The 27,571-nt window shown below is 38.8% G+C and overlaps 1 protein-coding gene across 3 annotated transcripts in view; it reads left to right on the top strand.

Moving 5' to 3' along the window:
• Positions 1–1,316: 1,316 nt before the first annotated feature.
• Positions 1,317–27,571, top strand: part of SPICE1 (spindle and centriole associated protein 1) — a 63,829-nt gene continuing 37,574 nt past the window's right edge. Inside the window, exons 1-6 of one of the 3 annotated variants that reach the window (XM_028504773.2) lie at positions 1,317–1,425; positions 7,425–7,523; positions 10,598–10,645; positions 19,501–19,644; positions 25,355–25,457; positions 26,234–26,340. In XM_028504773.2, coding sequence (XP_028360574.1) covers positions 7,425–7,523; positions 10,598–10,645; positions 19,501–19,644; positions 25,355–25,457; positions 26,234–26,340 — 501 coding nt within the window. In that variant the 5' untranslated portion in view covers positions 1,317–1,425. The other 2 variants (XM_036018102.1, XM_036018104.1) reach the window with 2 other exon arrangements.

Below are 27,571 nucleotides of genomic sequence, written 5' to 3'. Positions count from 1 at the left end.
TCAATTTTGGTCTTCCTCTTTTCTTGCTGCCTTCTCAATTATTATATACTTGATGTAATTTTCTTCATATTTTTTGTGTTTGGGTTTTTTTGAACTTCTAGAAGGCAGGCTTGTGGGTAAAGATGCTGTTAGGAGGACTGAATTAATGATTGGATCTTATGAAAGATGTCAGATTGCTTCAATGTTGTCAATGAAGTAGGAAGCAAGCTCACTGAAAGAAGGTACAAAGTTGTCATTTAGGAGGTTGGGAGACTCAGTGGAGCAAGGAACTGTGATACAGTCTTCAGGCATTTTGAAGGGCCTACCAGAAATTAGTGATCATGAATATAAAATCTGCTTGGCCAGTTGTTTTTCTCCTTCTGATTGTAGTTTCAAGGGAACAGGTGCTCAGTTAAGTATAGTGTTGGGAGGGTCAAGATTGTGGTTTTGTCAAGTGCTGCAGTAAGTCAGTGGGGCAGGGAGTAGAGGATGTATGCAGGGAATGATTATATTCATTGATCATTGGATATTTCTACATCAAACTTCCTTAATCAGAGTGAAAGCTATTAGAAGGCATAGGTTTTTTAAATTGTATTTTACTTTTTTGCATCTATGTGTTGAACATGTACTTGCTGATCCATGTGTGGGTGTGTCTTAATAGTAGAAAACCAAGGATTGAAGGAAGGTGTCTTATTGGAGCAAATCCACTGTTTTTCATTATGGGTTTGTGAAGTCCTTAACATGGCCTGCACAGTGCTGCCCGTCTTGGCTCCAGCCTATTAAGGACAGCCGCCCTCATGCCAAACTCCCCTGATCTCTGAACTCCAAATATACTGGGCTTTTCCTCATGCTTTGCACTTATCGCACACGTTTGCATATGTGGCTCCCTCTGCTTTTCAGCTTTTCTGAATAATTCATATATTTGTATAAGCTTAGTTTACAAATCTAAGCTTTACATTTGTTTCATTGATAGCTGTTTGCTACTATGCTGTAAGCTTCCTGTGGACAGGGACCTTGCCTGTTTTTACACCCTATTAAATCTAGCAGTCTTTGGCACACTGGTAATAAACATTTTCAAGTAAAGAGGTGAAAGCGAGTAAATGTGGTATGTGAATCTTGGTGTGGAGAGCAATATCTTTCTTCTAGAGAATTCACAACAAATTGGGTAATGCTACACGCCAACTTCCAAAGCTTTGCCTCAAACCCTGTGAGCGTAGGGAACTTGGGACAAATGCAGAGCACAGGAGGAACTTTCGGTCCCACAAACTATGGGAGGCGCCTGCGCACTGGCCTTGCCGGATGTACGCATGAGAGTGGGTGGGACCCTGTAACCTAGGCAACATCCCCGGAAGCGCGGGTTGCCTTTACCTTGGGCGGGCAGGGCTGTTGTTCTGGTTCCTGGAGTGTTTGGTGGCGGAAAGCAGCAGTCAGGAAACGACAAAGCAGGTTGTGATGACCAGGCGGAGCCCTGCAGCCTTCACCCGCGCCGAGCCTTAGGGACCCGGCTAAGGTCCGGCGGTAGTGGCCTTGGGTAGAGGATCATTACTACGGAAAGCGCACCCACGACTCTGCTTTGAGGGTGTCTGTGCTTTTCAGAAGGCGTGCCTGGGTGCGTTAGTGTCTAGCACGCTCCGCTTTCGGGCACTTCTGCACAGAGCTAGAAGTTAGAAGGACCCTATTATAGCATCCAAGCAGTTTACAGTCGAGCGGGAGAAACACTAGCCGACATCCTCCGGACCGGGAGGGTTATTTAATGCGATTGGATGGTCAGAGTTTATCAGCAGGAGGGGCCGCTGGAATGTTTTGAGGAGTGACTGGGAGTTTACCCGGTGGATAAGGAAATGAAAGGCTGATGGGTGTTCCAAACGGAGCGGAAAGAATGGTTAAACTTGACTTGAAAGCGAGATCTTTGTTTTAGGGTGTGGGGGAGATTTGGGAGGAAAAAGACTGGAAAGAAAGGTCAACCAGGCCAGGCCACACGGGGAGGAAGGGACGGGGTGGGGGAAGAGAGGCTCTGAGTGCCAAGACGAGTTGGATTCTTCTTCGCAGGGGGAGGACTGTTAAACTCTTTTGAGCTGTACTATAGTCGTTTATCAGGGTAATAGCGATGGAAGGGACGACTGGTTTTTCTTTGATCAGTTTTCTGTCCACCAGAGTGGCTTTGCTAAATCCCATCATAACTCTTGCTTAAAATCCTTAAGTGACTTTCTTGCAAGTTCATGATCAGGTCCCTGCCTTTCTTTCATTCTCTTTCTAGCCTCTCATCATCGCACATCTTTGTTAGTCAAACTGAACTTCTCACAGCTTTTTAACCCCCCTCCCCTGCCCTGCCCTGCCCTGCCCTGCCCAGCATTCTTTCACCCTCTTCTAACTTTTATTAGTAATTCAGCTCTCCGCTTAAATATTTTGGGGGTAATTCGAGAGAATAGGCAGGCTTTTCTTACTGTGTATAGTGAGATATTTCCATGACACTGAGTTTGCTTCACACATTTCCCTTTTATTACAATTATTCATTTAATTGTGGTCTTATAAACTCTAAGCTCTGTGAGTGTGCAAACTACTTTCTGCTGTATCTGGTGGCTGGCTCTTGGCATGTGGTTTCAAAATATTTGTTGATTCTCGTATGTGCTGTGACCTGGAATCGAACCTGCAACTTTGGTGTGTGGGGACAACACTGACCAAAATTATATGTAGATGATGAAGTGAGTGAGTGAATGAGTGAAAGGAAGATCATTTAGGAGAAATAATGAGGGCCTGGACAAAATCATTTGCAGTAGAGGAAGGGAGAGATAAGGGAGGTGTTTCAGGGAAAGAATAGGTTCTGGTATCTGATTGGCTATGAGACAAGAAGGAAGAGAAGGTGATGCTAAGGGAAGAGGAGCGACAAGAAGGATGGTAATTTTGTAGGCTGAGCTGTATTCAGCATTTATTAAGCAAGCCAATCAAATATCAGGTACTAGAGGTGAGCAGTGAGGATGGCATGGGAAATAAGCTGTATTTTGACTCTGAGATGGGAGATGCGCACAGAAGGGAGTTGGAAATGAACATTTGATGTGTTGAGGAAAGAGGAATTCTTGATTTGTGATTCATTTCATTTGTGTGCCCAACACATTCATAACTTTGCGAGGGAGTGGGTGAGATCACTGAGGGAAGATGTGATCTAGAAACTAAGCTCTATGAGAGCTGGCACCATATGAGACTTGTTTACTATTGTATCTTAGTGTGCAGCCAGGGCCTGGTGTGTGGTAGACTATCAGAAACAATTACAGGATGAAGAAAGATGGTCTCCAGCGGGAAGAAAAGAGGACCGGTATAGAACTGGGTGAAGATCTTGATTATGTTGTATGTGAGGAGGGGCCAATGGAGCCTGCAGAGAAATGGAGAAAAGAAAAAGAGAGAAACCAGGAGAAAGTGTTGTGGAAGCCAAGGGAGGGGAGACTTCCAGGAGTGGTAGTCTGTAGAGCTGGAAAGGCCTGAGAAATTAGAAGGGAGCAATATTTTTAGTAATTAGGAAGCTATTAATATTTTAGATTTTCTAGGCTGTGCTAATTATTTGGCTCCTTAGCACTGTAAAACATCAGAATTTCTCCAGTCTCACATGTCAGCATGTAAACTATAGCTCTTTTATGATACCCGGTTTCTGTAAGTGCCACAAAATCTTTTGGCTAGAAGACCACAAAATCTGAAACTGGGTTAAGAAAAATGAGGTCACCATTACTGGTGATGTTCAAGGCAGTACTTTTCAGTGCAAAGGTGGTCGCCATGTTGCAAAAGTTTGGAGTGTAACTGGGGCTTAGTAAACAGAATTGGTGAAATATGCCTCTCCTTTATGAAGGCTGGTGAAAGGAAGTCCAGAAGAGAGACAGCAGCTTGGCTACACCTTTGTGATTTTAGTGTACACGGGCTGGAATTTAGAGTTGGCCAGTATGTTCCTTTCCTATGCTGCGTAACAAATGATCACACACTTAGTGACTTAAAACAGGATTCACTCTTCATCTTACCACATATGTGGGTTGGGAGTTTGGACATGGTTTAACTGGAGACTCTGTAGGGTCTCACAAAGCTGTGACTAAGGTGTCGGCAGTCCGCGGTGCAGTTTCCTCTGGAGACTCGACCTGGGAAAAGTCTGCTGCCAGGTTTGCCTCACTCAGGTTGTTTGGCAGCATTTGTTTCCCCGCGGCTGTTTGACCAAGGGGGTCTTGGCTTCTGACTTTTGCTGGAGGCTCCCACACGTTTGAGTTCCCTGCCACACGGCTCTTTGCAGAGGCATTTTGCTTTTTCAAGGCCAGTGGGAGTGAATCTGTTGCTTTTTCTCCTAAGACGGCATATAATACATATATTAACATCACTGAGAATATACTATACCATGCAGTTTTACATTCAACTATTTATACTCTTAGTGTGTTTTCTTATGTCATTAATATTCTTTTAATATAATTTTACTGGATGCATAATTCATCAGATACACTTACTGACATTTCATGATTCTCCTTTGTTTCTGTAGAATAAGTGATGATCTAAGTGGTTACAGAGTAAAATATACTTGAAACCCTTTTTTGAACAACTGTTACATTTTTCCCACATCTACTTTTATAACAGCTTTATTGGGATATAACTCACATACCAACAAGTGTACAATTCAGAGGTTTTTAGTGTACAGTAGTCCGTTTTACTCACAGTTTCACTTTCTGTGTTTCAGTTACCTGTGGTCAGCCACAGTCTGAAAATATTAAATGGAAGCTTCTAGATATTTTGAGAGAGAACATTTATGTAACTTTTGTTACAGTATATTGTTATAATTATTTTATTACTAGTTATTGTTAATCTCTTACTGTGCCTGCTTTATAAATTAAACTCTATCATAGGTATGAAAGTATAGGAGAAAACAGTATATACAGGGTTGGAACTCTGTGTGGTTTCAGTCTGATAAGGGGGGACCACTGTATTCGTAGAGCAGTGATGTGCCACCAGCACTACTATCTAATGCCAGAACATTGTCATCACCCCACAAAGAAACCCTGTGTCCATTATCAGTCCCTCTCCATTCCCTTCTCCCTTCAGATACCACCAACCTCTAATCTACTGTATGTTTCAATGGATTTGTAAATCATGAATATTTCTTGTAAATGGAATCATACAGTATAGGACCTTTGGTTTCTGGCTTCTTTCTCTTAGTGTAATACCTGCAAGGTTCATCCACGTCATGGGATATATCATTGCTTCTTCCTTCTGTTGCCAAATAACATTCCATTGTAGGAATGTACGGTAGTTTATTTATTCAAATGTATCCATTCATCAAAGATTTTGAATATTTCCGTTTTTTGTCTGCTATAAATCTTCATGTTCAAATTTTTGTGTGGACATTTGTTTTCAATTCTAGGATTAGAATTGCTGTATCGTGTGGTCACTCTGTGTTTAATTTTTTCAGGAACTGCAAAACTGTTTTCCTAAGTAGCTACACCATTTTATATTCCCCCAGCAATATATGAGGATTCCGGTTTCTCCACATTCTTGCCAATGCTTGTTTCCATCTTTTTAGAAACAATTTTTTAACCATTTTATGGGGTATGAGGTATCATTATGGTTTTGATTTCCAGTTTCCTAATGACTAATGATGTTGAACATCTTTTCATATGCATATTGACCATTTATAATACCTTCTTTGGAGAAAAGTCTATTCAAACCTCTTAGCTATTTTACACATGGATTATCTGTGTTTTTATTCTTGAGTTTTAGGAGTCCTTTATATATTCTGGATATACATTACTTATGAGATGCATAATTTGCAAATATTTTTCTTCCATTCTTTTGGTTGTCTTTTCACTTTCGTGATGAAGCACAAAGGTTTTTAATTTTGATGTAGTCCAATTTATTTTTTCTTGGTTGCTTGTACTTTTAGCATTAAACCTAAGAAAACATTCCTTAACCCAACATTCATGTTTTTTCTAGGTGTTTTATACTTTTAGCTCTTATGTTTAAGTCTGTGGGCCATTTTAAGTCATTTTTGTATATGTTGTGAGGTAGGGGCCCTACTTCATTTTTTTCACAAAGATACATAGTTATTCCAGCACTGTTGATTGAAAAGACTGTTCTTTCCCCATTGAATTGTTTCTTGGCACCCTTGTTGACTATAAACTGACCATAAATGTAAGGGTTTGTTTGGACTTCTACTTCATTCCATATTTTTTAAAATGGTATTTATGACTGTCACTTACTGTGTTACCTTCATAGTTGGTTTAACTCTTTGTATCTTAGTTCTCTAGTCTTTAAAATGAGTAAAAATAGTAAATACTTCATGGGATCACTGTGAGGATTAGAGGAGATTACCTGTGGGAGGAGAGCAGAGAGTACCTGGTTTGTAGAAAGCGCTCAGTACGTGTTGGCTGTTGCCGTCACCACCACCGCCACCACCGTGGGGGTTGCCGTCATCACCATCGTCACTAGCCCCATCATAAAACTAAAATGTGATCTAAATTGTATGTGATTTATCTCCTTTATTGGATTATAAACCCTGAAATAAGATACCATGTTCAAAGAGTGTGTGATTGACAAGAGATAGGACAGGGAGCAAAGAGGACTGAGGGCAGACTCGGGGGAAGCACTTGCATTTAGGCATCTTTATTACAGTAGACTAAATGGTTTTTTTAAAAATATATGCAAGAAAAATACTAGAGTCTTTGTTTTATTAATTTAGGAGTATGGGGGTCAGGTGGAAACTTCTATAATTATTTTGGTTTAGAAAGAAGTTCTAGAATAGGAGTTATGTCCTAGTGTTCAGGGACTATGAGTCTTTAAAATTTTGTAAATATAATGTTTGGTCCAGTGTCCTTAGCATTGCTATTTTAAGAGTGCTGAGCAAATGTTGGCCATTTCCAAAGTCCAGTTTGGTGTCAATAATCACCCCCATTCAGTATTATGTGAAAAATATCCTAGAAATGGTATCAGAACTTATTCTCTAAAATTTAGCCACTTTTATTTACGGTAAGCACATATGTATCTAATAGCAATTTGAGTGTCAGAGGGCTTAAAGAAGGTGCCCTCTCTCTCTTGCTCTGCTCCTCTTGCATTCATGCTGTTAGCACGTGACTGACATTTTCTATATTAATTGTGAATTCATGTAACTGATGACAAGCCATATGATTGCTGTCTTAGCGCTCTGCTTTACTTCATCATATCTCCACTCCTAGAGTTTTTTATTAAGCAAATAAACAAATTATTGCTTTAAACACCCTTTTTTATCATAGTTATCGGTTAACTATCACAATTTTCTATTAATCATGAAGTGAAAGAACCAAGTATTTTGGGAGTCTATTCCTTTCATTATGCTTAAAATTTTATCCTTATGTTTTAAAATTTATTTTCCTAGATCTCTTTTTTCCCCTATGGTGATGCTTAATTACTAGTTTTTTTATATTTTAAAAACCTGATATGTTTATTACTCCTAGATGTCATTTGTCAGAGTGAACCGTTACAGTCCCCGGGGAGGGGGTCGGAAAGCACTGAAAGTCAAGAAGAAGAAAACGCCAGTGAAACAGGAATGGGATGTAAGTCTGTGGGGTAAGAAGCAATGTAATAGTACTCTGGAGGAACAGGTGTGCTCAACAGGCCCTAGCTAGTCAGGACGGTGTTCTGAATGGGGCTCAGTGTGTCATAGGGTAGCATGGGTTTATGGGCATGTTACATCCTATGTTTCAGGGGGAAGAGAAGAATCCTTTGAGGAGTGCTTTTTAGGATACAGGAGTCGAGGCTGTACCCTCTTCTTCTTTTGAAGAGCTGGGATCTTATGGGATTGGGTAGTATGTTTTTAAAAAGTGCCCCATCTCACTTTGAGAACTTGCTGCTTTAAGAAGACCACTCTAGCTGACCTGTGTCACTGACATCTGAATTTTGCGGGTCATTTTTTATATTTTCCCATAGCAACCAATGATGCCATAATCACATGAGAGGCATTTTTGCCTGAAACGGTGGAGGATCCTTGCTCTCTTACCCCTCATATTGTTTGTGGCTCACATTCAGAGGCTGGTCACTTGTAGTACAAAGGTTCTCTTAAGATAAAAGACAAGTCTCAGGTACCTGGGACATGATCCATGGCTCCCATCCTGATTATTGCCTGGTATTTTCAAGGGGATTTTTATCTTCTGCAGCCTGGCACTTGGGTTTGCACCATGAGACGTTTTATTTTATCTTATTATTTTATTTAAAAATGTTTATTGATTTGAGAGTGAGAGAGAAACATCGATGTGAGAGAGGAACATCAACGTGCCTGAATGGGGAGGGGTGATTGAACCGGCAACCTAGGTGTGTGCCCTAACCAAGAATCAAACCCCAGCCTTTTGGTGTGTGGGATGATGCTCCAACCAACTGAGCCATACCAGCAGGGCTTTAGGTGCCTTTGCTTTCTAGTTTGGATCTCAGGGATTCTTTTAGACTTGGAATCTTCTGGGTTGTGACCAATCATCTTAGCCGGTTATCCTGGGCAAACTGATGGCGTTTGGAAGTGGAACAAAGGGACTTCTGTGTTTAAATTTGCTTTGTTGCCATCTGATTGGCTATAAAATATTTTTATAAGGGTGTGATTCTAAGGTAATAAAACTGATGGAAGGAAAAAAAATGCACAGAATAACATAAATATTGTCTCCTTCAGAGTGGTTATTTTGGGAAATTCGGTTTTTATTCTGATTTGCTGCTATTGCTGAAAACGTAATTAAAACCCATCATTCGAAATTGCATCAGAACCTTTCTCAATTACTTTTTATATCCAGTGCTGGAAAAATGTGGTTTTTGAAGATAGATTGAACTTGAAAGTAGTTGTAAGTCATTTGGAGTGAATGTTAAATGAGGGAAGAGAGATAAACACAATACTATTGTTTTAATAAAAACAGTGAGATTTTTTGAAATGGTGTATAAATTAGATTTAAAGGCAATTTTAAGAGAAAATTGTTCTAAGTGGCAATATTATTAATGAAATTGTATTTTCTCTCATGAGAACAAATTCCAAGCATATCACTTACTTATATGCCTCAATTCTATTATGATTATTAAAAATAATCCTCATGATCTTATAGTTGTATCATGTGCTTTTCTAAATGAATATGAAAGGAATAATAGTTTTAGCAGAGAAAGCCTTGAGGTAAATACAAAGTATGGCCAAAAAAATCTTTGAATACACCAACAGCTATTTCACCAGGCTCAGTTTTGTACTCTTAGGAGTAAAACTTTAAGTTGTTTTATTTCCTGCCTTGCCAAATTTGTATAACAGAATGGCTGAAGTCATCTTGGAAAGGGCCAACTCGCAGGACTGCTACTTGGAGGGACCAGGCTGTGCACAGCGCAGCCCCAAGAGAGGGCTGTTTGCGTAGACTGGGATAGTGACAGTACCTCCCCAAGTTGTGCAGTGTGGTGGCCCTGTCATGTTGGTTATGTGCCTTTTTACTTATGTGACTATCTTCACGTTTTGTGAAATTATACAAACTCAGTCTCTTATAATAGGTTCCATGCTTAAGGTATTGAAATGGTCACAAATTGAAACTCTCTATAGTGATCACAGTTTATGTTTTAGGAGTTTTTAGCAATGTCCCATTCCATGGAATACAGTTTGAAAACTACAACTCTAGCTTATACTTATTTGAATTATATACTACCCTCTTTTATTCATTGTTTTTAATAAAATGTATACCTGCTTATTGAATTTTGTCCTTTTCTGTAAGACACTTAATAGTCTGTTATTTTCTACAAGACACCTACAAGTTATCCATATTACTATATAAATTGAGAATACTGGTTCCTGAAAAGAAAGACTTTTTGGTCCCAGGAATTTGAATTTGTCTTCAAATCCAGTACATACTCACACCTAAAATCCAGTACATACTCATACCTAAAGACACACAGATGAACAATATCTGTTAATAGGTATGATTTAACTTTCTGGAGAATGTGAAAAAAATATGGTTAAGAAATTTGAATAACAAACTAGCATTTTATTTCAGTTTAAATAAGTACATTTACTTTATATAATGTATAAATATACAATAATTTTATAAATTGAAATTAATATTTCAATTTAAAGTGGAAACTTCATCTTGCTAAAATGTGATGATCACACCTCTTAACTCTTCAAAGAAAGGTTTCTTGGAGACCAGCATTCTCAATTAAATATTCTTTTAACTGAGATCTATCTGGCCTGTAAAACAAAAAAGAAAACCAATGTCACGAAAAATAAACTAAAACTGATTTCAAATAGTTTTTTAACCTAAAGAGAACTTTTTCTCTAAGAAAATTACCCAAAGAAAGTGAATAATTTCTTTTTAAAAAGATTTTATTTATTTATTTTTAGAGGGAAGGGAAGGAAGGAAGAGAAAGAGAAACGTTGTGGGAGAAATTCATTGATCAGTTGCCTCTCGCACGCCCCCTACTGGGCACCTGGCCCACAACCCAGGCATGTGCCCTGATTGGGTGTCAGACTGACAACTTTTGGGTTTGCAGGCTGGTACTCAATCCACTGAGCCACATCAGCCTGGGCAAAAGTGAATAACTTTAAAATCCTACTTTTAAAACTCCAGTAAATGCTAATATTTTATGAGAAAGCTTTTTCTTTAAAGAAAGTTTGTCTTTTTTGCAGAATACTGTGAATGATCTAACAGTTCATCGGGCCACACCTGAAGATCTGGTAAGTTTAATATCAAAAGTTAAGATTTGTTTAGTGTTCATTTGATAGGTGGTTTCTAACCTTCAGAATAGAAACCAGAGGTACTTCCTGGAAGTTGTTATATATAGTCTTACTTATGTCGATATAAAATAAAAAAGCATATCTTCTGGATTTCCTGTTTTTTACCTAAGAATATCAGTTAGCCAGAGTCAAACCTGGGTTCTTGAATGTCTCATCTCAAACAAGTTGATTTTCGACCAAGTCGTTCACAGAAAACATGTCTCTGTTGTTGGACAAAGCTTTGGCACTCCACCAAACAACCCTTTCATGCCATTAAAGTGGAACGTCGTTCTCAAACTTAAATTTTGCAATTTGCAATTGAAGAGGTAGAGAAGAAGGAAGGGAGGATTGATATTCCTACTTCACTAATCAAAGAAATGCTTGGAAAATGGGGAGAATTGCAAAGTTTTATTGAGAAATATCACCCTGACAAAGAAGTAGCAAACCATGCACTACACTTGTTCAGAACAATACACTTATTCAGTGGCAATATTATTAATGAAATTATATTTTCTCTCATGAGAACTAATTCCAAGCATATCACTTACTTATATGCCTCAATTCTATTATAATTATTAAAAATAATCCTCATGATCTTATAGTTGTATCATGTGCTTTTCTTGGACATTATTGGATAGGTTTTTAGTGAGCCAGAGGCCCAGTGAGCCTGAAGCAAGTTCTAGTGAAACAAAGAGACAAAAGAGAGAAAGAACCCAGAACAGCTATCTTACATTGGTTTGGAAGGGACCCCCTTCCAAACAATAACCCTCCTCTCCATGTTCAGTCATCAATAGCTCTCAACATTAAAGGTAAGTTCTAGTGTGTACATAAATTTTTATTTTTTTACTGTACATTTCATTTGCTTTTTGTTAAATTTTCATTTATACTTAATGTCTTTGTTTTTAACATGTTTATTTTTAGATTAAACAATACAGTAGACATGTACTGTATATAAGAAAGTTTAAAATGGAATCTTTGTGTGTCCGGAATCAATTAATTTAATTTACATTATTTCTAGTGGGAAAAAATGATTCGGTTTTCAAACAGACCTCTTCTTGAACAGCCTTCTGGAACTAATTAAGTTCGAGAACTGAAGTTCCACTGTATTAGAATTTCACTAGATAGGTTTGGTTTATATTGGCTTGGCCAAAAAATTTGTTTAGTTTTATCTGTGAAATTAAAAACACTTTTTTTTTATTTTCACCAATAACTTTATTGATTTTGTCAGCTATCTCTCATATAGTATAATGTTGATTATTCTCGATTAATGTTGTGATTTGATTCCTATCAACTTCTACTGGTCTACCTGACTGTGGAGCATCATCCAGCGAGAAATCTCCAGCATGAAACTTTGCAGACCACTTTTGACATGTTGAATCAGTCATAGCACCTTCTCCATACACTGCATGAATCTTTTTTTGTGTTTCAGTTGAATTTTTACCTTTCTTGAAATAATAAAGCATAATATACCAAAAATGTTGCTTATTTTCTCCCATCTTCAGTATTAAAACAGCTATACAAAAATTCACCAATTTTGATAAGTTTTTTTTAAATGCACACTAATATGACAGCTGTTACAATACAATCTAACAAAATTGTTTTGAATGAAGTTAGAGACAACTAAGTGCTACTAGAGGCATCTTAAAGAAAAAAACAAACGAACTTTTAGCCAACCCAATAGTTTAAATCTCTGTAGTCCAGTATTGCCTTGTGTAAATCTATCATTTTTCCACATCTGTAGACTTCTTCAGCATTGTTTACTATTACTTCTCTGTACAAATATACTAGTCAATGTGGTAATTTGTTCCTTGGGCAGGCTATGTGTATTTCCATATTTGAACCCAAATTCATTCTACTTTCCTTAGTTCAAACAGTTTCCCTACTTCACTACCTATCTAATTCTTGCTTTGCTTCCTCATCATAGACTTACTTTTTAAAAGTTTCTACTATATATAGTTTAAAAAAACAGCTTTATTGAGATATAATTCATATACCATAAAATCCACCCTCTCAAAGTATATAGTTTATTAATTTTTAACATATATTCACAGATTAGGCAACCATCATTACTTTCTAATTAATGGACATTTTTATCACCCCCCCACCCCCCCAAAGAAACTCTACTTATTAACAGTCACTTCCTATTCCCCTGCTCCTCCCCTTCCAGATCCCTGGCAACAATGAATCTTCTTTATGGCTCTATGGATTTGCCCATTGTGGACATTTGGGTGTTTCCACTTTTTGATTATTATGAACAATGCTGCTGTGAACATTCATGTATAAGTTTTATCTAAGAAAATATGTTCCCAGTTCTCTTGGGTGAATACCTAGGAGTGAAGTTGATGCATCCTGTGACATCTGTATTACTTAACTCCCTGAGGAACTGCCAAACTGTTTTTCAGAGTGGCTGTAATAGTTACAGTCTCATCAGCATGTATGAGGATCTCAGTTCCTTCATATCACTTGTCAATACTTGGTACTGTCATCTTTTTGTTTTAGTTCTCCTAGTGGGTACAAAGTGGAATCTCGTTGTGGTTTGGGCTTGCATTTCTCAAGTAACTAATGATGTTGAGCAGTTGAACATCTTTTCATGTGCTTATGGGTCATTGTTGGCCATAGTATCCTCTTTGGAGGAATGCATATTGAAATCTTTCAGTCATTTAAAAATTGAATTATTTGTGTTTTTGTTCAGTCGTAAGAGGTTTTTTTAGTATATGCATATTCTGGATATAAGTTCATTATGAGATAAATGATTTCAAATATTTTTTTCTCATTCTCTTGGTTGTCTTTTCACTTTCTTGACAATGTTCTTTGAAGCACAAAAGTTTTTTAATTTTGATGGAATACAGTTTATCTAATATTTCTTTTTTTAATATAGTTTATTGATTATGCTATTACAGTTGTCCCATTTCCCCCCTTCACCCCCCTCCACCCTGCACACCCTCTCCCACACACATTCCCCCCTTTAGTTCATGTCCATGTGTCATAAGTTCTTTAGCTTCTACATTTCCCATACTATTCTTACCCTCCCCCTGTCTATTTTCTACCTACCATCTATGCTACTTATTCTCTGTACCTTTCCCCCCTGTCTCCTTCTCCCACTCCCCTGTTGCTAACCCTCCATGCGATCTCCATTTCTGTGGTTCTGTTCCTGTTCTAGTTGATTGCTTAGTTTGTTTTTTGTTTTCGTTTTTGTTTTCGGTGTGGTTGTTAATAATTGCTGTCATTTTACTGAACATGTTTTTTATCTTCTTTTTCTTAGATAAGTCCCTTTAACATTTCATAAAACAAGGGCTTGGTGATGCTGAACTCCTTTAACTTGACCTTATCTGAGAAGCACTTTATCTGCCCTTCCATTCTAAATGAAAGCTTTGCTGGATAGAGCAATCTTGGATGTAGGTCCTTGCCTTTCATGACTTGGAATAGTTCTTTCCAGCCCTTTCTTGCCTGCAAGGTCTCTTTTGAGGAATCAGCTGACAGTCTGATGGGAACTCCTTTGTAGGTTACTGTTTCCTTATGTCTTGCTGCTTCTAGAATTCTCTCCTTCATTTTTACCTTGGCTAATGTAATTATGATGTGCCTTGGTGTGTTCCTCCTTGGGTCCAACTTCTTTGTGACTCTGTGAGTTTCCTGGACTTCCTGGAAGTCTATTTCTTTTGCCAGATTGGGGAAGTTCTTCTTTATTATTTGTTCAAATAACTTTTCCACTTGGTGCTCTTCCTCTTCCCTTTCTGGTACCCCTATAATTAGGATGTTGGAACGTTTAAAGATGTCCTGGAGGTTCCTAAGCTTCTCCTCATTTTTTTGAATTCTTATTTCTCCATTCTTTTCTGTTTGGTTGTTTCTTTCTTCTTGTCCACTCCATTGATCTGAGACCCAGTTTTCTTCCCATCAATGTTGGTTCCCTGTGCATTTACCTTTATTTCACTTATCGTAGCCTTCATTTTTCAACTAATTTGTGACCAGATTCAACCAATTCTGAGAGCATCCTGATCACCAGTGCTTTGAACTGTGCATCTGATAGGTTGGCTATCTCTTGGTTGCTTAGTTGTATTTGCTGTGGAGCTTTGACCTGCTCTTCCATTTGGGCCATTTTTTTTCCTTTGTTGTGCCTGTTACGAAGTGAGGGCGGAGCCTTAGCTGTTCACCAGGGTGGGGCAACCTAGTCTCTGGGTTGTGATGTTGTATGTGGGGGCGGGGTCCAAGAGGGAACAATGGTGGTTGCTTCTCTCTTTGTCGCGTTTCAGTCCCTTCCACTGCTTTCCCCTAAGCTAACTGGGCCCTTCTGGTGCTGGTTCCCGTGTGCGTGGGCTTGTGCACGTTCTAGGACCCTGTGGGTCTCTCCAACGAACTCTCCTGTAAAGCTGGGAGTCTCTCCCTGCGCTTCAACCCCCACAGGTGTTTTCAGTCAGTGACCTGAGGTTCTATTTCCTAGCACTGGGACCCTGGGTTGTGCGGTCTCTCTCACTGCCCAATTTCACCTGGTTTATCTGCACACAAATTTGGAATCTCCCGGACCACCAGGCGCCTTGCGTGCAGTGCCTTGCTTCACAGTCACTGCCTTGCTGGGTCTACCAGCTGCCTGAGTGCCCAGGGTCCACCCACTGCAGTCTTGCGCTCCGGATGCCTTATGCGCCAGGTATGCTTTATGCGCGCAGTGCCACCACTTTTGTGTCGCGACCACTCTCCACCCGGCTGCCCAACTTCACCCTTCCTACCAGTCTGAATGAATATGTATATTTTAACTCCTTGGTTGTCCAACTTCCATACAGTTCAATTTTCTGTCAGGTCTGGTTATCTTTTTTCTAACTTGTTGCTTACCTTATTTTGGTTGTGCGAGGAGGCACAGTGTATCCACCTATGCCTCCATCTTGGCCAGAAGTCCCCCAAAATCTAGTATTTCTTTTGTCATTTGTGCTTTTAGGGTCATATCTAAGAAACCATTATCTAACTGCAAGTTCACAAAGATTACTCCTATATTTTCCTTGTTTAGAAAAAATTACTGAATTTATTGGTGTGACATTGGTTAATAAAATTATATAGGTTTCAGGTATACAGTTCTATAATACCTCTTTTGTGTATAGTACTGTGTGTTCACCTCCCTAAGTCAAGTCTCCTTCCATCACCATTTATCCCCTCTTCTACCTGCCCCACCCCCACACCCTCTGGTTATTATCACTATGTTTTCTTCTAAAAGTTTTATAGTTTTAGCTCTTATGTTTAGGTGTCTGATCTATTTTGGGTTAAATTTTATATATAGTGTGAAATAAACCACATTTCTTTTTGCAAATGGATATCCAGTTTTCCAAGTACCATTTGTTAAAAAGACTGTTTTCTTCTTACTGAGTTTTCTTGGCACCCTTGTTGAAAATCAATTGTCCATAATATAAGGGTTTAGTTTGGACTCTCAATTCTATTTCGGTGATCTTTATGTCTGTCCTTATTCCAGTACCACACTTTCTTGATTATTACAGCTTTGTAGGAAGTTTAAAGGCCTACTTTTTTTTTTTTTTATATATTTTATTGATTATGCTATTACAGTTGTCCCATTTCCCCCCTTCTCTCCCCTCCCCCCTGTACCCCCTCCCACCCACATTTCCCCCTATAGTTCATGTCCATGTGTCATATTTATGAGTTCTTTAGTTTCTACATTTCCCGTACTATTCTTGCCCTCCCCCTATCTAATTTCAACCTACATTCTATGCTACTTATTCTCTATACCTTTTCCCCCTCTCTCCTCCTCCCACCCTCCTGCTGCTAACCCTCCATGTGCCCTCCATTTCTGTGGTTCTGTTCCTGTTCTAATTGTTTACTTAGTTTCTTTTGGTTTTGCTTTAGGTGTGGTTGTTGATATTTGTGAGTTTGCTGTCCTTTACTATACATGTCTTTTCTTTATCTTCTTTTCTTAGATAAGTCCCTTTAGCATTTCATAAAATAAGGGCTTGGTGATGATGAACTCCTTTAACTTGACCTTATCTGAGAAGCACTTTATATGCCCTTCCATTCTAAATGAGAGCTTTGCTGGATAGAGCAATCTGGGATGTAGGTCCTTGTCTTTCATGACTTGGAATATTTCTTTCCAGCGCCTTCTTGCCTGTAAGGTCTCTTTGGAGAAATCAGCTGACAGTCTGATGGGAACTCCTTTGTAGGTGACTGTCCCCTTACCTCTTGCTGCTTCTAGGATTCTCTCCTTCGTTTTTACCTTGGCTAATGTAATTATGATGTGCCTTGGTGTGTTTCTTCTTGGGTCCAACTTCTTTGGGGCTCTCTGAGCTTCTTGGATTTCTTGGAAGACTGTTCCCTTTGCCAGATTGGGGAAGTTCTCCTTTATTATTTGTTCAAATACGTGCTCAATCTGTTGCTTTTCCCCTTCCGATTCTGGTACCCCTATAATTCGGATATTGGAACGTTTAAAGGTGTCTTGGATGCTCTTAATCTTTTCCTCGATTTTTTGAATTCTTATTTCATCATGCTTTCCTGCTTGGTTGATTCTATCTTCCTTCTGGTCCACTGTATTGTTTTGAGACTCACATTCCTTCCTTTCACTATTGGCTCTCCTCCGTGTGTCTTCCTGCATTTGTTTTATGGTACTCTGCATTCTTTCATCTAAATTTCATCCAAAATCAACCAGTTCCGTGAGCTTTCTGATCACCAGTGTTTTGAACTGCACGTCTGATAGATTGGCTAATTCTTGGTCGCTCAAAAGGATGAGTCCTGGGGGACTGATTTGCTCTGTTGAAAACATGGTTTGTTTGTTTTTTTTCCCCCCGTCTCTCCTTTTTTCTTCTTCTTTTTTTTTTCCTCTGGTCTGGTCGCTCTTGTTACGGTGGGGGGGCGGAGCCTTAGGTGCTCACCGGGGCTGGGCACCCCGTCACTAGATTGTGACGTTATATGTGGGGTCGGGGAGGGAGCGGGAGTGGGGTGGGAGAAAACAATGGCGGCAGTTCCGTTCCCCTGGACTCAGACCCTTGTCTGGGCTTCTGGGCCGCGAGCTCTGCCCTGGTCCACAATCGCTGCCCCTCTGGGTCTGCCAGCCGCAGCTTGCGTACTCAGGGATCACCGCTGCCTTCTTGCGCCCCCGGATGGCTTTTGTGCCGATTTCACGCCAAACCTTCCCCCGACCTCCGAGCGCCGCCGACCCGAGCCAGCCCCGCGGCCGGCTTGTCTTCTCCTACCAGTCCGGATGAACGCGTCTACTTCAACTTCTTGGCTGCCCGACTTCCATTCAGATAAATCCTCTGCCGGATCTGGGTGTTATTCTGATAGTAAATTATTGTTGTAAATTATTGGTTTTCTAATCTTGGTTGTACGAGGGAGGTACGGTGCAACCACCTATTCCTCCATCTTGCCCGAAGTAAAGGCCTACTTTTTAAACCGTCCAACATTTGGTATCTCTTCTGAACTGTTGTACTTACTAAGGCATTGAGTATATGCCATCTGATACATAGTGTAGATCTTTGTAACTGCCCAGTTTCCCTGGGCAGATTACTAGTGCTTTTGAGGGATAGAAGCCATATCTTCTACATCTTTCTGGACCTAGGATCTTAATCCTGGTAGCTCATTAAATGTTCATTGAGGATAATGATGCTAGACTGATTAAATTTTTTTATTACAAATTTCAAGCTCATGTGAAAGTGCAGACAAAGTTACCAAGAGCTCCCATATACTGTTCACCCAGATACAACGTTATTAAAATTTTAAATAATGCCTTCATTTGTCATATCCTTCTCTAGCTTTGCTGAAGCATTTTAAAGCAAGTCTCAGAGAACATGTCATATTGTGCCTATATATTTAGTTTGTATTTAAAAAAATACAGACATTTGCTTATATAACCACAATGACATTTCTACACCTAGCAAAAGTAATATTTTTTTGGCATTACCTAATTCTCAGTCTACATTCAAATTTTCTTGGTTGTCTTAAAAATGTCGTCTTCATTTGCTTTTTGTTACTCAGAATCCCAACATAGTATTTGGTTGTTAGTCTCTTAATGAACTTATTTCTTATTTATATGGAGGAAACTCAGCAGTACATTTTAGCAGATGCTATGCTGGTTTTGTTTATATTTCTAGTTCTAAATACTAGAGTACCTGTTAAGCCAATATCTGCTTTTATTCCTTAGCCACTTCAATGAACTCCTCCCCTCTAGCTTGTAGGTGGTGGCTCAGAATCTCTGTTTCTGCTTCAGGAATTCTACTCCCCTGGAGTCCCTCATCTCCAGTCAGCCACTCCACATGCAGCCGTCGCAGGGCTATAAATGCACCGCATTCCCAGTTCTTAGTAGTGATGTGTGAATGTTAGGACTTGGGTGTTTGCCGAAGACGACTCAGTGGGTTTTATGCCTTTTACGCCATGCTCACTGTGTGTGTATGTGTAACTGTACATGTATACACATATGTAACTGAAAAGCATAACAAGATATTTAATATGTGCAGTATGTCTTATTATTTTCTATTCTGTATTCTCTTTCATTTAAAGTATGTTGGTTTTGACCCATTAGTTGATTTTTACCACCCACAAAATGAGTCTAGCATGCAGTTTGAAAAACACTAGTTTATTGGACAGTCCTGTACAAAGGAAGTAGAAATTAATACACCTCTTGTTTTGTCTTATAGCTAGGTCTAGTAGTTGTAGGTATAGAAGACTGAAAACTTTGGCTGTGAATATATATACATATGTATATATATGTGTATAAATATACATATGTTGAATCAGAAATAATTTAAAAAATGAAGTGTATTTGGTGGTCCTACTATCTGAATAGGTGACTTCTTTGCTCCTGGAACATTCTTTTATAATCTTTTTTTTCTATGTAGATACGTCGTCATGAAATACACAAATCGAAGAATAGAGCATTAGTGCACTTGGAACTCCAAGAAAAAGCTTTGAAGAGAAAATGGAAGAAGCAGAAACCGGAAATTTCTAATCTTGAGAAAAGGAGATTGTCTATCATGAAGGAGGTAATGCTGAACTGCAATATCTCAGAGTTAGAAAGGGATAAATAGGTTTCTTTATCGTCCCGCAAACTGATTCACATTGGAGAGCCTAGTAATTACTGCATCCTTATACAAAGGTCTACATGTGGGTTTTAGAAAAGCAGCAGGGACAAGTCTGGCTCCACAACTTAGACTCTCCAGTGTGAATCACAGTAAGCAAGTTATTAAATTCTCAGCCTGAATTTTCTCCTTAAAATGAGAATAACACTACTTGCTTGATTGTATTGTTAAGAGATGTCTACAGTGATCAGCACAGTCCTTGGCAAATAATTAGTGCCATATAATATATATAAACTGCTATTATTTTTCTTAATTCATATGTAGTGCTGTTGGATTACTTTGCAAAAAAATGTGTGTGCTTGTCCAACAAGTTAGTAAGCCACTTGTCTTTGGCTTAATGTTATGTGTGTGTGTGTGTGTGTATACATACATACTTTATTTTGAATTTTTTAATTTATTGATATGAGAGAAAGAGATTGATTTGTCGTTCCACTTATTTATGCATTCATTGGTTGACTCTTATATGTGCCCTGAGGGAGGGAGGACTGAACCTGCAACCTTGTCGTATTGGGACAGTGCTCTAACCAGCTTAGCTTACCCAGCCAGGGTATCTTTGGCCTAATTTTTTTTTGTCAGATGTAGGGTATTTGGATTAATAATCAGATGTGTGAGAGTAAACAATATGGGAAATAGGAGGAAACCATAGGAAAAGGTCCTTTTATTTGGGTTGAAATCATTGTAAAACAAATGTGCTTTGTCTGTAGAGTTGCCTCTTGTTCAGTGTTCAAGTTTATGGCACTTGGCTGTCTGGCTGACCTTTCCTTGAAGCTTTAAATCACATTCTATCTTCTGAAGCATTCATTAGGCTTCTTAGGGAAATTCAGAAGTCTTGATCTTATAAATCATCAGGAAGAATTATATCTCCCAAATCAATGTTTACACGACTTTATAAAAAACCCCAGTAGATTAAGAGAGACTGGTTCTTTGCAGAGAAGTATCTTTTGGTGATCTTGGACAAGTCACATATATTTAAATGTGTGGTGATTCTTAGTGAGAGGCCTAAGAACACACATTTGGCTAGGAAAAAAGGCAGCCCCTTTGAGGTGACTCTGAGCTTTTGTATTTCCTTCATTTTTTCAGTTGCTCCAGTTCATGTCCTGAACTTTTTTTCCCCTTCCCTTGCCTCCCCTTGCCTCCCCTCCCTTCCCTTGCCTTTCCTTCCCTTCCCTTGCCTTCCCTTGCCTTCCCTTCCCTCCCCTCCCTTCCCTTCCTTCTTTTTTCCCTCCCTCCCTCCCTTCCTTCCTTCCTTTCTAAAAATAGATATAGTAGAAGTAGGTGTTGAAAGAAGGGTGAGATAGGATGAGTGAAGTTTGTCTGCCTTCTTTCCATGGTGCCATGTCCTCAGGCTCTAGTCTAGTGTTTTTCAACTTTGACTCATGTCAGAATTAGTTAGGGTTGAGAACTCCCATTAAAAAAAAAAAATTATAGCCCTGGCCAGTGTGGCTCAGTTGATTGGAGCATTAGCCCATGGACTGAAAGGTCGTGGGTTCAATTCCCAGTTAGGGCAAGTAGCCAGGTTGTGGGTTCAGTTCCTGGTTGGGGAATGTATGAGAAGGCAACTGATCAATATTGCTCTCTTTCTCTCTCTCTAAGAGTAATGAAAAAATGTCCTTGGGTAAAGGTTAAGAAAAAATTACTGTATCTGGACACAGATACATCTATACTCAGATATTGTGATTTAGTGGATATGGGATGTGGCCCCACTGAGGTATTTTTTAGACATTTCTGTGTAATTTTAATATGTTGCCAGGGTTGAGGACCTCTGCTGTTAGTGGGATTTAGGTATTATATCTTGGAGGTTATTCCATGTCAGTATTGAAAAATCTACCTTTTCTTTTTCACGGCCAGCTATATACAAATGTACCACAATTTATTTACCCAGTGCTTTATTGGTGGACATTTAGGTTGTGTATTAGAGTATGCTTATTTTAAGCTTCTGAAAAACAAAAGACTCCAAAATAGAGTGGTTTAAACAAAATAGAAATCTGTTTCTCTCATTAAACTCATCAGATGTAAATGGTAGTTTGATAGGGGCTCTGCCTGATTTCACACGTCTCTCAGTACGTGACTTCCATCTCTGAGTACCGGACAACTGCTTCAGCTTCCTGCCGCTCTGTCATAGTCAGCAGACAGCAAGAAAGAGCATGCATGCTACTCCTTTTATATAACCTCCAGAAGTTTTGGCTTATATCCTATTGGCCAGAAATTCGTCACTTGACCATTCCCACCTGCAAGAATGGTTGGGAAATCGAGTTAGGTACTTAGCTAAAACGGGGGAACTCGTCTGTTAAAGGGAAGATGGAAAGAAAGGATACTGATAGTTAAGTGGCAGTGTCTACCACCTACAGGTCGTCTCTGGCCATGCCAGTATAAATAATGTAATGAATATCTTGGAATATATTTCTGGGTCCATGTATATTTCTAGCATAAATTCTTAAAAGTGGAATTGCTGAAGCAAAAGATATGCTCATCTATTTCAGTGTTGTTAAGTTTGTGATGTCTCTGTTAAAGGACATGATGGGACTAAAGGAAGAAGCCTCCTTGGGCAGGTCTCCTTGGCTTAATCATTATGTGTGGGGGAGGGAGCCCCCAAAACCCAGAATTTATTTATAAAAAATTGTGTATTTATTCTTACATGTTTAAACTTCAGTCACCTTCAAAATACTCTCCATTTGATGCAATACACCTATGGAGATGATTTTTCCACTGCTCAAAACAGTTTATGACCCTGTCAATTTGGATGCCTAAAAAAGATGCCCAAAGTGCTTCTGCTGTTTTTTGTTTCACGTCTTCCACGTGGACAAAATGTATCCCTTTGAGGACTCTTTTCATCTGGGGAAAACAAAAAAAGTTACTCAGGGTGAGATCGGGTGAATAGGTAGGGTGGGGCAGAGGGGTCACGCTGATTTTGGTGAAAAACTATTGAACACTTAGGGCGGTGTGGGCAGGTGTGCCTGTAAATCATCCATCATGAAATGGGCAAATGCATTGAAAAAGTCTTCAAAAAAATTCACTGAAACCAAACATAGCCTCTCACAGCAGTGCCAGGTGGCACACTGATACAGATGGGTTCCCACAACACTCACCTAGCAGGGGAAGCCTGTACCACAGGGGGCCCTCTCTCCACAAGGTAATTTCAGGATTTTTTATTGGATCCTGGCTCGTATTAAAGCTACCAGGACCCATCCCCTAGAAGCTGGGCTCTTAGATTAATTTGAATTAAGAGAAAAGCTCTTTGGCCAACGTAATCTTTTATTCATTCTCTGTGATTCACTCATGTCAAGAAGATAATGTTTGAAGTCCAAATCAGAGAGAGGGAGGCTTTGATAGATTTTATAAATTCCAAAGGTAAATAATTTCCTAAGTTTCTTTGTAATTTCCCAATTCTGTCAGGTTTTTATTACCAGAGAACAAAGGTGCTAGGATGAGAAGGTTTTGATAGTGTTTTTAGATGGATCTTCACTGATTCTTTGAAAATCCAAGATGTGTACCACTATTTGTAAGTTTGGCTTTGTGATCTGCAAACCCATCTACGGAAGTATTATACAGGGGTGGACAAAAGTGGCTTACAGTTGTTCATATGGAAAATAATACAATAGTTAATAAATAATAATACAAGAATAAACTGTTTCATGTGCTCACAACTGTAAACCTATTTTTGCCCACCCCGGTACATAGAGATGGGCTCTCAGACATTTGGTTTGCCTCTGAAGAGGATGAGTTTCGTCAGAGAGGAGTGATAAAGAAATCTAGAAAGAGTAAAGGAAAGCCAGCTGTGGCCACTCAGCCCACCTGCTGAAAGGAGCGTGGGCAGAGACTAGCAGAGAGGAGAGGGCAGTGGCTGTACTGGAGAGCTCATTATAACTGATGTCAGGTCTTGATATGACAAAATCTTCCTTCACATTCTTTTTCTGTCAGTTATCTCTCTTTACTTTGAGAAGAGGTCAAAAATGTTTCATAAAAAGTAGTAAATTCTTGAAACTGCCATTAGGAAATATTCTCTGTGTCATTTTTCTAGTGTAAACAATATATTATAATGCTCCATTTATTCCCTCTCCTAAGCTCTAAATGCACACACTTGCAAGATGCTAATTAGGGATAGAGATTTAGTGCATGGGATAATATGATTTAAGATGTGACAACGTTCTCAAATATTTCTGGAGTGATGTACAGGTTTCCAGTGTGTCCACATCCTTGTAACACCCCCGTGGGCTTGGATAGGTGTTTATATCTTCATGGACACATCAAGAAACTAAGGTTAAAGTGGTTAGATTTTGCTTAGTATCTTTTGACTGGACCTAGGTCCCAGTCTTCTGGCTCCAAATGTCCTCTTTGTCTTATACCATTCCAAAGCTTACTTTTTGTGGAAAGGACAAATCCAGGACTTTTAGTTTCTCTACCTGAGTGAGGCAGCTGCTTGGCTGCAGGGGAAGAAAAGTCAGAATGTGACTTGGAGGCAAATAAGGGGAAAATCCCTTATTTTCCCCTGTGTTTTAAAACAGTAACTGAGATCATATTATATACTGTGCACATGGCCTAGAGAAATTCTGGTGAGAGCGTTTGCTACTAGATGTCCTATTGACTTGAGCCAGTGTTGGAAACTGGGCAGTTTCCAGTTTTGAGACTCCTTTCCACTTAAGAATGCCCTCTGGTAGTGATGGGTAGTGTTGGCTTGCTCTTACTCTAGCCTGCACTCTTGTTTGTAATTATGTTGAAAATGCACGACCAGAGGCACTACTGTAAACCATCTTTAAAGTCCTCATCCCTCCAGCATAAAAACCTGAATTGTTGATAAATACAGAAACAAGCATCACACATTTGTTTAATGCCCCCAAATTCATATTTTACATCATGACTTTGAAGTTGTGGGTTATGAAATCACTTTAGTGATTGAAACCTTTGAGTTTATGCCTCAGAGATTCATACCTTTAAGTTTATGGCTCAAAGATTCATAACTTTAATCAGTGGTTTTTCAAACTGGATCACAACTTCTTAACAGATTGTGAAATCAAATTAGTGAATTACAACCATCATTTTACAAAGTAGAACAGAAACTACCCTGGCCAGGTGGCTCAGTTGGTTGGAGTGTCATCCCATACACCAAAAGCTTGCAGGTTCAATTCCCAGTCAGGGCACTTGCCTAGGTTAAGGGTTCTATCCCCAGTTGAGATTCATATGAGGCAACTGATTGATGTTTCTCTCCCCCACCTCCCTTTTTCTTTCCCTAAAATCAATAAACATATTCTCGGGTGAGGATTAAAAAAATAAAAATAAAAAGTAGAACAGAAAATTAAAAGAAAATATCAAATTGGTTTCTAAAGACTAAGATTGAATAAAATTTTATTGTGTTATATATTTACATTTACATTTACATGTGGGTTTGGGATCACAATTTAATAGTGTACAGTATTTCTCAGGATTGCAGCCAAGCATTTGAAATCTACTAATTATTGTAATAGCCCCATCTGCTGGTTCTTAAGGATATAATCACGGAAGGATTTTAGTTACCTATGGTTATTACTATGCTTCATGCCTTTATATGGACTTTTCCATTGTGATTTGGTAAGTATATATTTTTTCGGAATAATAACGTTTATCCCTAATACATGTTTAGATTCTTTCTGATCAATACAAGATGCAGGATGCATTGGAAAAATCTGATCATTTGATGGCTGCAGCCAAAGACCTGTTTGTTGATTTTCCTCGTAGGCGCACAGGTAAAGTATTCAATTCAGACAAAAGCTTCTTTTCTGCATTAACCACAAATGGCTATTTGGAAGAATTTAACATATTTTTTAGGCATTGTGTTACTTATAAGTATTCTAGAGTGGGTAGCATACAAGACTTGTCAGCCATACATTCATTATAACTTGTTCTTCACTAGGAATATTAACTATTATGAATTAGTCAGCTAAGGAAAAGTAAGTTGTTATTATCTACTAAAATGTTTTATAGTGCAATGTACAAGATTTTATAATTTAAAATAAGACTTAATTTTTAGTTTACCAGTATCAAATTACCATATAATTGAAGTAACTATGTTTATATGTAATTTGAGTGAAACTTAATTTGAAATTCAAAGCAATTGAAGTCTCTCTCTGAAAGGAACTTCCTTCCTTCTCAGATACATAGTATTATTCATAATGTGTATATAATTCATTGCTTATTTTAATCTTTAAAAAGAGATCATTAGTTTAAAGTTTGAATCCTGGCTCAGCCACTTATTAGTGTGACCCTGGGTCCATTGCCTCAGGTCTCTGAGTTTCAGTTTACTGATCTGTAAAATAATAATAGTAACAACTTTATGGGATTTTGTGAGGGTAAAATGCTTTAATAAAGCATTTAGAACTGTGCCTGGCATATAGTAAGCAGTGTAAAAGTGTGAGCTGCTATTATCATTAAAAATTTTCATGATGATACAAAACTACAGCAGTATATAGTGTTTGTGTGAAATCACTTTAATTAAAGTCATCACAACATCTTCCTTTGGCAGGTTTTCCAAATGTAACAGTGGCTCCTGATTCCTCTCAGGGTCCCATTGTGGTAAATCAAGACCCTGTCACCCAGGCCATCCTTGGGAAATCTGTCGTGGAGCCGCAGGTAACGTGTTCTGCTTCCAGCCAAAGTGCTCATGCTGAAATTAAGTTTAAGTTGAGGTAGGCATTGTGGTAACCATTTCAAAAGCCTGAATGCCAACAAATACCAAGTTGTGGTTGTTAGAATTGTTCTTAATCATATTGTACTTTCTGTGATTAGCGTTTGTACTAAACAAGATAAGATTGGATAGCTAACCCATATTGAGTGACTTACCTAGGAGGTAGGCACTATTATCCTCATTTAGCCGATGGGGAGAAAAGAAACTGAGGCTCAGAAAATTTAAGTGACTTGTCCAAGATCACGTAGCTAGTTAGCATCAGAGATGACATTGAAATGTAGGCTGCCTGGCTCCACAGACCGCTGCCACTGCCTGCCGGTACGGGAACAACAGAGTCAGGTGGGTCTGTGTTCATATTCTGCTGCTGACTAGGTGTTTCATCTTGACTTGATTTCTTAAAGTATCTGAGGTGGCTCAGGGTGTTTTGTTAAATGGTAATAGAATATACCTGCTGTGGTTGTTATGAGGGTCAGCTGAGATGTTATGTAAAGTGCCTAGCATGACATTAGATAGTGGTTCTTCATTAAATGTTAGTTTCTTCTAATGCATTCGTATGTTTAAAGAGTAACTACCCAAGAAACGTCGCATTTATTGACTAGTTTCATGAGAAAATTATATTATAGCAGTAGAACTTTAACTAGCTATATCCTAACCTAATTAGAACTCTTAATCAAAATGTTTAGAATTTTGAGATAATAAACATTTTTTAAAAGTCCATGAAAAGCTTAATACTGAAATAAAACTTCTTATGAATGATTAGGACTCAGTCCCTGTTTAATGCAATTTCCTAGTCTATGTATCTTCTCTGAAAAAAGGGAAGTCATCATTTAGAGGGATAATCCCAGGGAATTACAGTGTCCAGAATAATTAAAGACTTGATAAGTATCTTGTTTTCTACAAAGGCAATTAAATAGGCTGTTATATATATATTTTAAATAGCCAAAATCCATCAGTTATATCCCTAGCTAAAAACTACTTATGTTTTGGCACTTACTACAATGTTAGCTTTCAGATAATGGTGGTCTCTAGCATGGGACTGAGGAAGTGGCCAGAGCTGAGGTTAGAGAGACGGGGAGGAGCTAGGTTATGGAAGGCTAAGGAAGCAGGAAGTAAGAGGAAAGCCACTAAAGAATTTTGAGAATGGGGTCATGATGAAATTGACTGCACCATGGAAGA

Source organism: Phyllostomus discolor, chromosome 2 (assembly GCF_004126475.2).
Source record: "Phyllostomus discolor isolate MPI-MPIP mPhyDis1 chromosome 2, mPhyDis1.pri.v3, whole genome shotgun sequence".
NCBI lineage: Eukaryota > Metazoa > Chordata > Mammalia > Chiroptera > Phyllostomidae > Phyllostomus > Phyllostomus discolor.
This window is presented reverse-complemented; position numbering and strand designations above follow the sequence as displayed.